The following is a 16,099-nucleotide window of genomic DNA, read 5'->3' as shown; positions in this document are numbered from 1 at the left end:
TAATTTGTAAAAAAAAAATACATAAGAAAATGATCAACAATTATGAATATAAAAATATAGCCTTTCCTTTGGTAGCCTAGAATTCCCTTTTAGGAGTCAGTCCCTACCCCTTTTAGGAGTCAGTCCCTACCCCTTTTAGGAGTCAGTCCCTAACCCTTTTAGGAGTCAGTCCCTACCCCTTTTAGGAGTCAGTCCCTACCCCTTTTAGGAGTCAGTCCCTACCCCTTTTAGGAGTCAGTCCCTACCCCTTTTAGGAGTCAGTCCCTAACCCTTTTAGGAGTCAGTCCCTAACCCTTTTAGGAGTCAGTCCCTAACCCTTTTAGGAGTCAGTCCCTACCCCTTTTAGGAGTCAGTCCCTAACCCTTTTAGGAGTCAGTCCCTAACCCTTTTAGGAGTCAGTCCCTACCCCTTTTAGGAGTCAGTCCCTAACCCTTTTAGGAGTCAGTCCCTAACCCTTTTAGGAGTCAGTCCCTAACCCTTTTAGGAGTCAGTCCCTAACCCTTTTAGGAGTCAGTCCCTACCCCTTTTAGGAGTCAGTCCCTACCCCTTTTAGGAGTCAGTCCCTAACCCTTTTAGGAGTCAGTCCCTAACCCTTTTAGGAGTCAGTCCCTAACCCTTTTAGGAGTCAGTCCCTACCCCTTTTAGGAGTCAGTCCCTAACCCTTTTAGGAGTCAGTCCCTACCCCTTTTAGGAGTCAGTCCCTACCCCTTTTAGGAGTCAGTCCCTACCCCTTTTAGGAGTCAGTCCCTAACCCTTTTAGGAGTCAGTCCCTAACCCTTTTAGGAGTCAGTCCCTACCCCTTTTAGGAGTCAGTCCCTAACCCTTTTAGGAGTCAGTCCCTACCCCTTTTAGGAGTCAGTCCCTAACCCTTTTAGGAGTCAGTCCCTAACCCTTTTAGGAGTCAGTCCCTAACCCTTTTAGGAGTCAGTCCCTAACCCTTTTAGGAGTCAGTCCCTAACCCTTTTAGGAGTCAGTCCCTATGGCTTAATGTTAAAAGTACAACATGTCACCACGGTAAACAATTAGTGAACTCTTTATTGGGATCATCCATCTGTAGATGCTATCAGTAACATCTTAACTATCTACTAACCCTAGCTCTAACCCACATCCTTAACCCTCATCCCAACCTTAACCCTTACCCTAACCCACATCCTAACCTTAACCCTTATCCTAACCTTAACACTTATCCTAACCCTTACCTTAACCCTTACCCTAACCTTAACCCTTATCCTAACCTTAACCCTTATCCTAACCTTAACCCTCATCCTAACCCTAGCTCTAACCCTAACCTTTATCCTAATCCTAACCTTAACCAAACACTGTTTCTGGGTCATTTAATAACTGAGATAACATAGTGCACTACCTTTATCCAGGCTATACTGCGAAGAGCACTACATAGGGATTAGGATATCATTTGGGATTCACGCCATTCACTTTTTAAAATCGGAGCATCACCTATTCTTTAGATTACGTTCCAAATTATATCACTTTTCATCTAATTTATAAACGGACAGATATCAAACCTAAATATCCAGGTCAATACACTTTCTGATCTAATGTATAAACGTCCCAGATATCACTTTCTGATCTAATGTATAAACGGCCCAGATATCACTTCTGATCTAATGTATAAACGGCCCAGATATCACTTCTGATCTAATGTATAAACGACCCAGATATCACTTCTGATCTAATGTATAAACGGCCCAGATATCACTTCTGATCTAATGTATAAACGGCCCAGATATCACTTCTGATCTAATGTATAAACGGCCCAGATATCACTTTCTGATCTAATGTATAAACGACCCAGATATCACTTCTGATCTAATGTATAAAACGACCCAGATATCACTTCTGATCTAATGTATAAACGGCCCAGATATCACTTCTGATCTAATGTATAAACGACCCAGATATCACTTCTGATCTAATGTATAAACGGCCCAGATATCACTTCTGATCTAATGTATAAACGACCCAGATATCACTTTCTGATCTAATGTATAAACGACCCAGATATCACTTCTGATCTAATGTATAAACGGCCCAGATATCACTTCTGATCTAATGTATAAACGACTCAGATATCAAACCCCAATATCCAGGTCTATTAAAATGTAAATAACTCCACACATTCACCATTACAGAAACATCATGTTAAGATAAATTACATACACTTAGTTTTACGTGGTTTTATAAAATTTATCTAAAAATCAACATTTAATATGTACATTTAATATCATTTAAAATGGACTCTTTGCTCTGTCATCGTTTGTAAATCCTGATAAAGTTTCATACAAAAACACAAATATTGTACAAACTGGCAACAGTGAAGACATAAAAAGAGGTTAAGACATTTTCTTTGGCAGCTATTAAAATAATTGTGAGAGAGAGAGAGGGGGAGACATGGAGAAAGACGAAGAGAGAGACAGAGAGAGACAGAGAGAGAGAGACAGAGAGAGAGACAGAGGGAGAGAGAGGGGGGGAGACATGGAGAAAGATGAAGAGAGAGAGAGAGAGAGAGACAGAGAGAGAGAGACAGAGAGAGAGAGAGGGGGAGACATGGAGAAAGACGAAGAGAGAGACAGAGAGAGACAGAGAGAGAGAGACAGAGAGAGAGACAGAGAGAGAGAGAGGGGGGGAGACATGGAGAAAGATGAAGAGAGAGAGACAGAGAGAGACAGAGAGAGACAGAGAGAGAGAGACAGAGAGAGAGACAGAGAGAGAGAGAGAGAGAGGGGGAGACATGGAGAAAGATGAAGAGAGAGAGAGAGAGAGGGGGAGAGACAGAGGATGTGTTTCTTGTGTTTGTGAGAGGAAGTGGTAGAGGTAGATTCCAGGGGAGAGGGGGAGGAGGGAGAGGGGGGAGGAGGGAGAGGGGGAGGAGACAGTAGTGTCTTGATAAGGGCAGTCAGTCACATGACAGCTTCATCTCAGTTCAGACACACCAACAGCAGACCCGGCTTAGGCTCAATAAACCTGGAGAGAGGGAGGGGGGGAGAGAGAGAGGGGAGTGTGTAGCGTTAACTAGTATTGACATAATGATTGTGTGTGTACCTGTAGCCCTGTGTGTGTGTGTGTGTGTGTACCTGTAGCCCAGTGTGTGTGTGTGTGTGTGTGTACCTGTAGCCCAGTGTATGTGTGTACCTGTAGCCCAGTGTATGTGTGTACCTGTAGCCCAGTGTGTGTGTGTACCTGTAGCCCAGTGTGTGTGTGTACCTGTAGCCCAGTGTGTGTGTGTACCTGTAGCCCAGTGTGTGTGTGTGTGTGTACCTGTAGCCCAGTGTGTGTGTGTGTGTGTACCTGTAGCCCAGTGTGTGTGTGTACCTGTAGCCCAGTGTGTGTGTGTACCTGTAGCCCAGTGTGTGTGTGTACCTGTAGCCCAGTGTGTGTGTGTACCTGTAGCCCAGTGTGTGTGTGTACCTGTAGCCCAGTGTGTGTGTGTGTACCTGTAGCCCAGTGTGTGTGTGTACCTGTAGCCCAGTGTGTGTGTGTACCTGTAGCCCAGTGTGTGTGTGTACCTGTAGCCCAGTGTGTGTGTGTACCTGTAGCCCAGTGTGTATGTGTACCTGTAGCCCAGTGTGTGTGTGAGTACCTGTAGCCCAGTGTGTGTGTGTACCTGTAGCCCAGTGTGTGTGTGTACCTGTAGCCCAGTGTGTGTGTGTACCTGTAGCCCAGTGTGTGTGTGTACCTGTAGCCCAGTGTGTGTGTGTACCTGTAGCCCAGTGTGTGTACCTGTAGCCCAGTGTGTGTGTGTGTGTACCTGTAGCCCAGTGTGTGTGTGTGTACCTGTAGCCCAGTGTGTGTGTGTGTACCTGTAGCCCAGTGTGTGTGTGTGTACCTGTAGCCCAGTGTGTGTGTGTGTACCTGTAGCCCAGTGTGTGTGTGTGTACCTGTAGCCCAGTGTGTGTGTGTGTACCTGTAGCCCAGTGTGTGTGTATACCTGTAGCCCAGTGTGTGTGTGTACCTGTAGCCCAGTGTGTGTGTGTGTGTACCTGTAGCCCAGTGTGTGTGTGTGTGTACCTGTAGCCCAGTGTGTGTGTGTGTGTACCTGTAGCCCAGTGTGTGTGTGTACCTGTAGCCCAGTGTGTGTGTGTACCTGTAGCCCAGTGTGTGTGTGTACCTGTAGCCCAGTGTGTGTGTGTACCTGTAGCCCAGTGTGTGTGTGTACCTGTAGCCCAGTGTGTGTGTGTGTACCTGTAGCCCAGTGTGTGTGTGTACCTGTAGCCCAGTGTGTGTACCTGTAGCCCAGTGTGTGTACCTGTAGCCCAGTGTGTGTACCTGTAGCCCAGTGTGTGTGTGTACCTGTAGCCCAGTGTGTGTACCTGTAGCCCAGTGTGTGTACCTGTAGCCCAGTGTGTGTACCTGTAGCCCTGTGTGTGTACCTGTAGCCCAGTGTGTGTGTGTACCTGTAGCCCAGTGTGTGTACCTGTAGCCCAGTGTGTGTACCTGTAGCCCAGTGTGTGCACCTGTAGCCCTGTGTGTGTGTGTACCTGTAGCCCAGTGTGTGTGTGTACCTGTAGCCCAGTGTGTGTGTGTACCTGTAGCCCAGTGTGTGTGTGTACCTGTAGCCCAGTGTGTGTGTGTACCTGTAGCCCAGTGTGTGTGTGTACCTGTAGCCCAGTGTGTGTACCTGTAGCCCAGTGTGTGTACCTGTAGCCCTGTGTGTGTACCTGTAGCCCAGTGTGTGTGTGTACCTGTAGCCCAGTGTGTGTACCTGTAGCCCAGTGTGTGTGTGTACCTGTAGCCCAGTGTGTGTACCTGTAGCCCAGTGTGTGTGTGTACCTGTAGCCCAGTGTGTGTGTGTACCTGTAGCCCAGTGTGTGTACCTGTAGCCCAGTGTGTGTACCTGTAGCCCTGTGTGTGTACCTGTAGCCCAGTGTGTGTGTGTACCTGTAGCCCAGTGTGTGTACCTGTAGCCCAGTGTGTGTACCTGTAGCCCAGTGTGTGTACCTGTAGCCCAGTGTGTGTGTGTACCTGTAGCCCAGTGTGTGTGTGTACCTGTAGCCCAGTGTGTGTGTGTACCTGTAGCCCAGTGTGTGTGTGTACCTGTAGCCCAGTGTGTGTGTACCTATAGCCCAGTGTGTGTGTACCTGTAGCCCAGTGTGTGTGTGTGTACCTGTAGCCCAGTGTGTGTGTGTACCTGTAGCCCAGTGTGTGTGTGTACCTGTAGCCCAGTGTGTGTGTGTACCTGTAGCCCTGTGTGTTGAGGAAGTCTATGACAGCAGGGCGGATACGAGCAACTCCTCCTTGGCTGTGGTTCCCTCTTCCTGTTATCACCGACAGCTGAGACCTACACACACCCTGCTGACACTCTATACACACACACACACACACACACACACACACACACACACACACACACACACACACACACACACACACACACACACACACACACACACACACACACACACACACACACACACACACACACACACACACACACAGAGGGAACGGAGGAGAACATATGGTCACATTTAGGGAACAAAATAACATGTGCTCTGTGTAACTGTGGTCTTCCTCTCTAACACCTGTGACAGGTGAGGTAAAACCTCTTCATCAGGCAGCCTGGAGGTCTAGCTAGGTGTACCTGTGGTCTTCCTCTCTAACAGTCTGGAGGTCTAGCTAGGTGTACCTGTGGTCTTCCTCTCTAACAGTCTGGAGGTCTAGCTAGGTGTACCTGTGGTCTTCCTCTCTAACAGCCTGGAGGTCTAGCTAGGTGTACCTGTGGTCTTCCTCTCTAACAGCCTGGAGGTCTAGCTAGGTGTACCTGTGGTCTTCCTCTCTAACAGTCTGGAGGTCTAGCTAGGTGTACCTGTGGTCTTCCTCTCTAACAGCCTGGAGGTCTAGCTAGGTGTACCTGTGGTCTTCCTCTCTAACAGCCTGGAGGTCTAGCTAGGTGTACCTGTGGTCTTCCTCTCTAACAGCCTGGAGGTCTAGCTAGGTGTACCTGTGGTCTTCCTCTCCAACAGCCTGGAGGTCTAGCTAGGTGTACCTGTGGTCTTCCTCTCTAACAGCCTGGAGGTCTAGCTAGGTGTACCTGTGGTCTTCCTCTCTAACAGCCTGGAGGTCTAGCTAGGTGTACCTGTGGTCTTCCTCTCTAACAGCCTGGAGGTCTAGCTAGGTGTACCTGTGGTCTTCCTCTCTAACAGCCTGGAGGTCTAGCTAGGTGTACCTGTGGTCTTCCTCTCTAACAGCCTGGAGGTCTAGCTAGGTGTACCTGTGGTCTTCCTCTCTAACAGCCTGGAGGTCTAGCTAGGTGTACCTGTGGTCTTCCTCTCTAACAGCCTGGAGGTCTAGCTAGGTGTACCTGTGGTCTTCCTCTCTAACAGCCTGGAGGTCTAGCTAGGTGTACCTGTGGTCTTCCTCTCTAACAGTCTGGAGGTCTAGCTAGGTGTACCTGTGGTCTTCCTCTCTAACAGCCTGGAGGTCTAGCTAGGTGTACCTGTGGTCTTCCTCTCCAACACCTGTGACAGGTGGAGCAAGGCCTCGTCGACATGCAGTCCGTGGAGGTCCAGAACGTTCTGCGGCAGCAGGGAGGAGTTGACCCGCTCAAAGATCTGGGCCGCCGCACGGTGGTGGGCTTCATGCATCTTCTGACCATGGAGATGACCCTGGCACACACACACACACACACACACACACACACACACACACACACACACACACACACACACACACACACACACACACACACACACACACACACACACACACACACTTTTAGTGTTGTCACGATATCAGAATTTTGTCTTGGATATCGATGTTAGGTTTAGTATCACTATACTCAATACAAAAACGATACCATGGGGGGGACTGTACCAAAACGATACCATGGGGGGGACTGTACCAAAACGATACCATGGGAGGTATGTACCAAAACAATACCATGGGGGGGGGGGGGGGGGGACTGTACCAAAACGATACCATGGGGGGGACTGTACCAAAACGATACCATGGGGGGGACTGTACCAAAACGATACCATGAGGGGGACTGTACCAAAACGATACCATGAGGGGGACTGTACCAAAACGATACCATGGGGGGGACTGTACCAAAACGATACCATGAGGGGGACTGTACCAAAACGATACCATGAGGGGGACTGTACCAAAACGATACCATGAGGGGGACTGTACCAAAACGATACCATGGGGGGGACTGTACCAAAACGATACAATGAGGGGGACTGTACCAAAACGATACCATGAGGGGGACTGTACCAAAACGATACCATGGGGGGGACTGTACCAAAACGATACCATGAGGGGGACTGTACCAAAACGATACCATGAGGGGGACTATACCAAAACGATACCATGAGGGGGACTGTACCAAAATGATACCATGGGGGGGACTGTACCAAAACAATACCATGGGAGGGACTGTACCAAAACCATACCATGAGGGGGACTGTACCAAAACCATACCATGAGGGGGACTGTACCAAAACGATACCATGGGGGGGACTGTACCCAAACGATACCATGGGGGGGACTGTACCAAAACGATACCATGGGGGGGACTGTACCAAAACGATACCATGGGGGGGACTGTACCAAAACGATACCATGGGGGGACTGTACCAAAACGATACCATGAGGGGGACTGTACCAAAACGATACCATGAGGGGGACTGTACCAAAACGATACCATGGGGGGGACTGTACCAAAACGATACCATGAGGGGGACTGTACCAAAACGATACCATGGGGGGGACTGTACCAAAACGATACCATGAGGGGGACTGTACCAAAACGATACCATGGGGGGGACTGTACCAAAACGATGCCATGAGGGGGACTGTACCAAAACGATACCATGGGGGGGACTGTACCAAAACGATGCCATGAGGGGGACTGTACCAAAACGATACCATGGGGGGGACTGCACCAAAACGATACCATGAGGGGGACTGTACCAAAACGATACCATGAGGGGGACTGTACCAAAACGATACCATAACGATACCATGGGGGGGACTGTACCAAAACGATACCATGAGGGGGACTGTACCAAAACGATACCATAACGATACCATGGGGGGGACTGTACCAAAACCATACCATGAGGGGGACTGTACCCAAACGATACCATGGGGGGGACTGTACCAAAACGATACCATGGGGGGGACTGTACCAAAACGATACCATGGGGGGGACTGCACCAAAACGATACCATGAGGGGGACTGTACCAAAACGATACCATAACGATACCATGGGGGGGACTGTACCAAAACGATACCATGGGGGGGACTGTACCAAAACGATACCAGGGGGGGACTGTACCAAAACGATACCATGAGGGGGACTGTACCAAAACGATACCATAACGATACCATGGGGGGGACTGTACCAAAACGATACCATGGGGGGGACTGTACCAAAACGATACCATAACGATACCATGGGGGGGACTGTACCAAAACGATACCATGGGGGGGACTGCACCAAAACGATACCATGGGGGGGACTGCACCAAAACGATACCATGAGGGGGACTGTACCAAAACGATACCATAACGATACCATGGGGGGGACTGTACCAAAACGATACCATGGGGGGGACTGTACCAAAACGATACCATGGGGGGGACTGTACCAAAACGATACCATGAGGGGGACTGTACCAAAACGATACCATAACGATACCATGGGGGGGACTGTACCAAAACGATACCATGGGGGGGACTGTACCAAAACGATACCATGGGGGGGACTGTACCAAAACGATACCATGGGGGGGACTGTACCAAAACGATACCATAACGATACCATGGGGGGGGACATACCAAGGCCTCATCTGACTCTGGGTCAGTAGATAAAGGGCCTCATCTGACTCTGGGTCAGTAGATAAAGGGCCTCATCTGACTCTGGGTCAGTAGATAAAGGACCTCATCTGACTCTGGGTCAGTAGATAAAGGGCCTCATCTGACTCTGGGTCAGTAGATAAAGGGCCTCATCTGACTCTGGGTCAGTAGATAAAGGACCTCATCTGACTCTGGGTCAGTAGATAAAGGACCTCATCTGACTCTGGGTCAGTAGATAAAGGACCTCATCTGACTCTGGGTCAGTAGATAAAGGACCTCACCTGACTCTGGGTCAGTAGATAAAGGACCTCATCTGACTCTGGGTCAGTAGATAAAGGGCTTCATCTGACTCTGGGTCAGTAGATAAAGGACCTCATCTGACTCTGGGTCAGTAGATAAAGGACCTCATCTGACTCTGGGTCAGTAGATAAAGGGCCTCATCTGACTCTGGGTCAGTAGATAAAGGGCCTCATCTGACTCTGGGTCAGTAGATAAAGGGCCTCATCTGACTCTGGGTCAGTAGATAAAGGGCCTCATCTGACTCTGGGTCAGTAGATAAAGGACCTCATCTGACTCTGGGTCAGTAGATAAAGGGCCTCATCTGACTCTGGGTCAGTAGATAAAGGGCCTCATCTGACTCTGGGTCAGTAGATAAAGGACCTCATCTGACTCTGGGTCAGTAGATAAAGGACCTCATCTGACTCTGGGTCAGTAGATAAAGGACCTCATCTGACTCTGGGTCAGTAGATAAAGGACCTCACCTGACTCTGGGTCAGTAGATAAAGGACCTCATCTGACTCTGGGTCAGTAGATAAAGGGCTTCATCTGACTCTGGGTCAGTAGATAAAGGACCTCATCTGACTCTGGGTCAGTAGATAAAGGACCTCATCTGACTCTGGGTCAGTAGATAAAGGGCCTCATCTGACTCTGGGTCAGTAGATAAAGGGCCTCATCTGACTCTGGGTCAGTAGATAAAGGGCCTCATCTGACTCTGGGTCAGTAGATAAAGGGCCTCATATGACTCTGGGTCAGTAGATAAAGGACCTCATCTGACTCTGGGTCAGTAGATAAAGAGACTCATCTGACTCTGGGTCAGTAGATAAAGGGCTTCAATGCCAACATGTCCAAGTATCCCTTTAAAACTACTGAGTCAAATTACAACACATCAGGAAACAGACATTATTCAAATAACCACACACACACACACACACACACACACACACACACACACACACACACACACACACACACACACACACACACACACACACACACACACACACACACACACACACACACACACACACACACACACACACACCTGTTGTGCGTAGTAGGAGGCTACGTCTTTGCGTCCCTGTCTGTAAGCCTCTGCAGCCTTGCTGAAGCTCTCCAGCTGTCTGCCTCTCTGGAGCCGGGCCTCGGCTCGGAAGTCTTCATACTCTGGGTCCTCAACATCCTGGTACTGAGAGAGGGACTGGGGAGGGGCCACTGGCGCTGCACGCCTCTGAGAGGGGTAGAGAGGGGGAGGGGGAGAGGGGGGTAGAGAGGGGAAGGGGGGGTAGAGAGGGGAAGGGGGGGTAGAGAGGGGAAGGGGGTAGAGATCAACTTTGTATCAACTTTTCTGATCCAATGTATCAACTGTAACAACAGAACACCAACCAGGGTCTCCATCAACAACAGAACACCGACCAGGGTCTGCATCAACAACAGAACACCGACCAGGGTCTGCATCAACAACAGAACACCGACCAGGGTCTGCATCAACAACAGAACACCGACCAGGGTCTCCATCAACAACAGAACACCGACCAGGGTCTCCATCAACAACAGAACACCGACCAGGGTCTCCATCAACAACAGAACACCGACCAGGATCTCCATCAACAACAGAACACCGACCAGGGTCTGCATCAACAACAGAACACCGACCAGGGTCTCCATCAACAACAGAACACCGACCAGGATCTACATCAACAACAGAACACCGACCAGGGTCTCCATCAACAACAGAACACCGACCAGGGTCTCCATCAACAACAGAACACCAGCCAGGGTCTCCGTCAACAACAGAACACCGACCATGGTCTCCATCAACAACAGAACACCGACCAGGGTCTCCATCAACAACAGAACACCAACCAGGATCTGCATCAACAACAGAACACCGACCAGGGTCTGCATCAACAACAGAACACCGACCAGGGTCTCCATCAACAACAGAACACCGACCAGGGTCTCCATCAACAACAGAACACCGCCCAGGGTCTCCATCAACAACAGAACACCGACCAGGGTCTCCATCAACAACAGAACACCGACCAGGGTCTGCATCAACAACAGAACACCGACCACGGTCTCCATCAACAACAGAACACCGACCAGGGTCTCCATCAACAACAGAACACCGACCAGGGTCTCCATCAACAACAGAACACCGACCAGGGTCTGCATCAACAACAGAACACCGACCAGGGTCTCCATCAACAACAGAACACCGACCAGGGTCTCCGTCAACAACAGAACACCGACCATGGTCTCCATCAACAACAGAACACCGACCAGGGTCTCCATCAACAACAGAACACCGACCAGGATCTGCATCAACAACAGAACACCGACCAGGGTCTGCATCAACAACAGAACACCGACCAGGATCTCCATCAACAACAGAACACCGACCAGGGTCTCCGTCAACAACAGAACACCGACCAGGGTCTGCATCAACAACAGAACACCGACCAGGGTCTCCATCAACAACAGAACACCGACCAGGATCTGCATCAACAACAGAACACCGACCAGGATCTCCATCAACAACAGAACACCGACCAGGGTCTCCGTCAACAACAGAACACCGACCAGGATCTCCATCAACAACAGAACACCGACCAGGATCTCCATCAACAACAGAACACCGACCAGGGTCTCCATCAACAACAGAACACCGACCAGGGTCTGCATCAACAACAGAACACCGACCAGGGTCTCCATCAACAACAGAACACCGACCAGGCCTGCATCAACAACAGAACACCGACCAGGGTCTCCATCAACAACAGAACACCAACCAGGATCTGCATCAACAACAGAACACCGACCAGGATCTGCATCAACAACAGAACACCGACCAGGGCCTCCATCAACAACAGAACACCGACCAGGGTCTCCATCAACAACAGAACACCGACCAGGGTCTCCATCAACAACAGAACACCGACCAGGGTCTCCGTCAACAACAGAACACCGACCAGGGCCTCCGTCAACAACAGAACACCGACCAGGGTCTCCATCAACAACAGAACACCGACCAGGGTCTCCATCAACAACAGAACACCGACCAGGGCCTCCATCAACAACAGAACACCGACCAGGGTCTCCATCAACAACAGAACACCGACCAGGGTCTCCATCAACAACAGAACACCGACCAGGATCTCCGTCAACAACAGAACACCGACCAGGGTCTCCATCAACAACAGAACACCAACCAGGGCCTCCATCAACAACAGAACACCGACCAGGGTCTCCATCAACAACAGAACACCGACCAGGGTCTGCATCAACAACAGAACACCGACCAGGGTCTCCATCAACAACAGAACACCGACCAGGGTCTCCATCAACAACAGAACACCGACCAGGGTCTGCATCAACAACAGAACACCGACCAGGGTCTCCATCAACAACAGAACACCGACCAGGCCTGCATCAACAACAGAACACCGACCAGGGTCTCCATCAACAACAGAACACCAACCAGGATCTGCATCAACAACAGAACACCGACCAGGATCTGCATCAACAACAGAACACCGACCAGGGCCTCCATCAACAACAGAACACCGACCAGGGTCTCCATCAACAACAGAACACCGACCAGGGTCTCCATCAACAACAGAACACCGACCAGGGTCTCCATCAACAACAGAACACCGACCAGGGCCTCCGTCAACAACAGAACACCGACCAGGGTCTCCATCAACAACAGAACACCGACCAGGGTCTCCATCAACAACAGAACACCGACCAGGGCCTCCATCAACAACAGAACACCGACCAGGGTCTCCATCAACAACAGAACACCGACCAGGGTCTCCATCAACAACAGAACACCGACCAGGATCTCCGTCAACAACAGAACACCGACCAGGGTCTCCATCAACAACAGAACACCAACCAGGGCCTCCATCAACAACAGAACACCGACCAGGGTCTCCATCAACAACAGAACACCGACCAGGGTTGGCTGGTAGGGGAGGCAGGTGGGCGATGGCTGGTGTGTGTACCTTGTCTCGATCCTTGCTGTGTGTACGGGGTGTGTGTGTGTGTGTGTGTACCTTGTCTCGATCCTTGCTGTGTGTACGGGGTGTGTGTTCTGGGGCCACAACGTTTCTCACAGGGCCCTCGTCCAACATAGACCTCAGGAACTGCTCTGTCTGCACCAGACAGTAACTACACACACACACACACACACACACACACACACACACACACACACACACACACACACACACACACACACACACACACACACACACACACACACACACACACACACACACACACACACACACACACACACACACACACACACACACACACACAAGGTATTATTTACATATGAAACACTAACACCCCCCTACCCCGATTTTAAGTCTGTGTGTGTGTCTGTGTCTGTGTACTGTAACTGTGTGTGTGTGGTGTGTATGTCTCTGTGTGTGTATGTGTGTGTGTGTACTGTGATTGTGTGTGTATATTAACTTGTGGTCTCTGAAGATGTCCTGTAGGAAGTGTCTGTCTATGCTGGGGAACAGGTCAAAGAGATGAGTCTCCTTCAACATAGCAGCTCCGTCTCTCCTGTCTACACCACCTTGATGAGACTGAGGAGGGAGAGAGAGACAGACAGGTCAAAGAGATGAGTCTCCTTCAACATAGCAGCTCCATCTCTCCTGTCTACACCACCTTGACGAGACTGAGGAGGGAGAGAGAGACAGACAGGTCAAAGAGATGAGTCTCCTTCAACATAGCAGCTCCATCTCTCCTGTCTACACCACCTTGATGAGACTGAGGAGGGAGAGAGACAGACAGGTCAAAGAGATGAGTCTCCTTCAACATAGCAGCTCCATCTCTCCTGTCTACACCACCTTGACGAGACTGAGGAGGGAGAGAGAGACAGACAGGTCAAAGAGATGAGTCTCCTTCAACATAGCAGCTCCATCTCTCCTGTCTACACCACCTTGATGAGACTGAGGAGGGAGAGAGAGACAGACAGGTCAAAGAGATGAGTCTCCTTCAACATAGCAGCTCCATCTCTCCTGTCTACACCACCTTGATGAGACTGAGGAGGGAGAGAGAGACAGACAGGTCAAAGAGATGAGTCTCCTTCAACATAGCAGCTCCATCTCTCCTGTCTACACCACCTTGACGAGACTGAGGAGGAGAGAGAGACAGACAGGTCAAAGAGATGAGTCTCCTTCAACATAGCAGCTCCATCTCTCCTGTCTACACCACCTTGACGAGACTGAGGAGGGAGAGAGACAGACAGGTCAAAGAGATGAGTCTCCTTCAACATAGCAGCTCCATCTCTCCTGTCTACACCACCTTGATGAGACTGAGGAGGGAGAGAGAGACAGACAGGTCAAAGAGATGAGTCTCCTTCAACATAGCAGCTCCATCTCTCCTGTCTACACCACCTTGATGAGACTGAGGAGGGGAGAGAGACAGACAGGTCAAAGAGCTGAGTCTCCTTCAACATAGCAGCTCCGTCTCTCCTGTCTACACCACCTTGATGAGACTGAGGAGGAGGGAGAGACAGACAGGTCAAAGAGATGAGTCTCCTTCAACATAGCAGCTCCGTCTCTCCTGTCTACACCACCTTGATGAGACTGAGGAGGGGAGAGAGAGACAGACAGGTCAAAGAGATGAGTCTCCTTCAACATAGCAGCTCCATCTCTCCTGTCTACACCACCTTGACGAGACTGAGGAGGAGGGAGAGACAGACAGGTCAAAGAGATGAGTCTCCTTCAACATAGCAGCTCCGTCTCTCCTGTCTACACCACCTTGACGAGACTGAGGAGGGGAGAGAGACAGACAGGTCAAAGAGATGAGTCTCCTTCAACATAGCAGCTCCGTCTCTCCTGTCTACACCACCTTGACGAGACTGAGGAGGGAGAGAGAGACAGACAGGTCAAAGAGATGAGTCTCCTTCAACATAGCAGCTCCATCTCTCCTGTCTACACCACCTTGATGAGACTGAGGAGGAGAGAGACAGACAGGTCAAAGAGATGAGTCTCCTTCAACATAGCAGCTCCATCTCTCCTGTCTACACCACCTTGACGAGACTGAGGAGGGAGAGAGAGACAGACAGGTCAAAGAGATGAGTCTCCTTCAACATAGCAGCTCCATCTCTCCTGTCTACACCACCTTGACGAGACTGAGGAGGAGGGAGAGAGACAGACAGGTCAAAGAGATGAGTCTCCTTCAACATAGCAGCTCCATCTCTCCTGTCTACACCACCTTGATGAGACTGAGGAGGGGAGAGAGACAGACAGGTCAAAGAGATGAGTCTCCTTCAACATAGCAGCTCCGTCTCTCCTGTCTACACCACCTTGACGAGACTGAGGAGGAGGGAGAGAGAGACAGACAGGTCAAAGAGATGAGTCTCCTTCAACATAGCAGCTCCGTCTCTCCTGTCTACACCACCTTGACGAGACTGAGGAGGGAGAGAGAGACAGACAGGTCAAAGAGCTGAGTCTCCTTCAACATAGCAGCTCCATCTCTCCTGTCTACACCACCTTGATGAGACTGAGGAGGAGGGAGAGAGACAGACAGGTCAAAGAGATGAGTCTCCTTCAACATAGCAGCTCCATCTCTCCTGTCTACACCACCTTGACGAGACTGAGGAGGGAGAGAGACAGACAGGTCAAAGAGATGAGTCTCCTTCAACATAGCAGCTCTATCTCTCCTGTCTACACCACCTTGACGAGACTGAGGAGGGGAGAGAGAGACAGACAGGTCAAAGAGATGAGTCTCCTTCAACATAGCAGCTCCATCTCTCCTGTCTACACCACCTTGACGAGACTGAGGAGGGGAGAGAGACAGACAGGTCAAAGAGATGAGTCTCCTTCAACATAGCAGCTCCATCTCTCCTGTCTACACCACCTTGATGAGACTGAGGAGGGAGAGAGACAGACAGGTCAAAGAGATGAGTCTCCTTCAACATAGCAGCTCCATCTCTCCTGTCTACACCACCTTGACGAGACTGAGGAGGGAGAGAGA

General features: G+C 50.2%; 1 protein-coding gene across 1 annotated transcript in view; it reads right to left on the bottom strand.

The window, feature by feature from the left end:
• Window positions 1-1,017: 1,017 nt before the first annotated feature.
• Window positions 1,018-16,099, bottom strand: part of n4bp2 (NEDD4 binding protein 2) — a 38,343-nt gene continuing 23,261 nt past the window's right edge. The window contains exons 12-17 of the mRNA XM_071408416.1: window positions 13,583-13,701; window positions 13,159-13,273; window positions 10,140-10,325; window positions 6,452-6,620; window positions 5,195-5,318; window positions 1,018-2,982 (exon numbers count right to left, since the gene is read on the bottom strand). Of these exons, the coding sequence (XP_071264517.1) occupies window positions 2,937-2,982; window positions 5,195-5,318; window positions 6,452-6,620; window positions 10,140-10,325; window positions 13,159-13,273; window positions 13,583-13,701 (759 nt within the window). The 3' untranslated portion in view covers window positions 1,018-2,936. The remainder of the gene's footprint in view (window positions 2,983-5,194; window positions 5,319-6,451; window positions 6,621-10,139; window positions 10,326-13,158; window positions 13,274-13,582; window positions 13,702-16,099) is intronic.

Source organism: Salvelinus alpinus, chromosome 6 (assembly GCF_045679555.1).
Source record: "Salvelinus alpinus chromosome 6, SLU_Salpinus.1, whole genome shotgun sequence".
Classification (NCBI taxonomy): domain Eukaryota; kingdom Metazoa; phylum Chordata; class Actinopteri; order Salmoniformes; family Salmonidae; genus Salvelinus; species Salvelinus alpinus.
The sequence above is the reverse complement of the archived record's forward strand: the minus strand, read 5'-3'. Positions and strand labels throughout refer to the sequence as shown.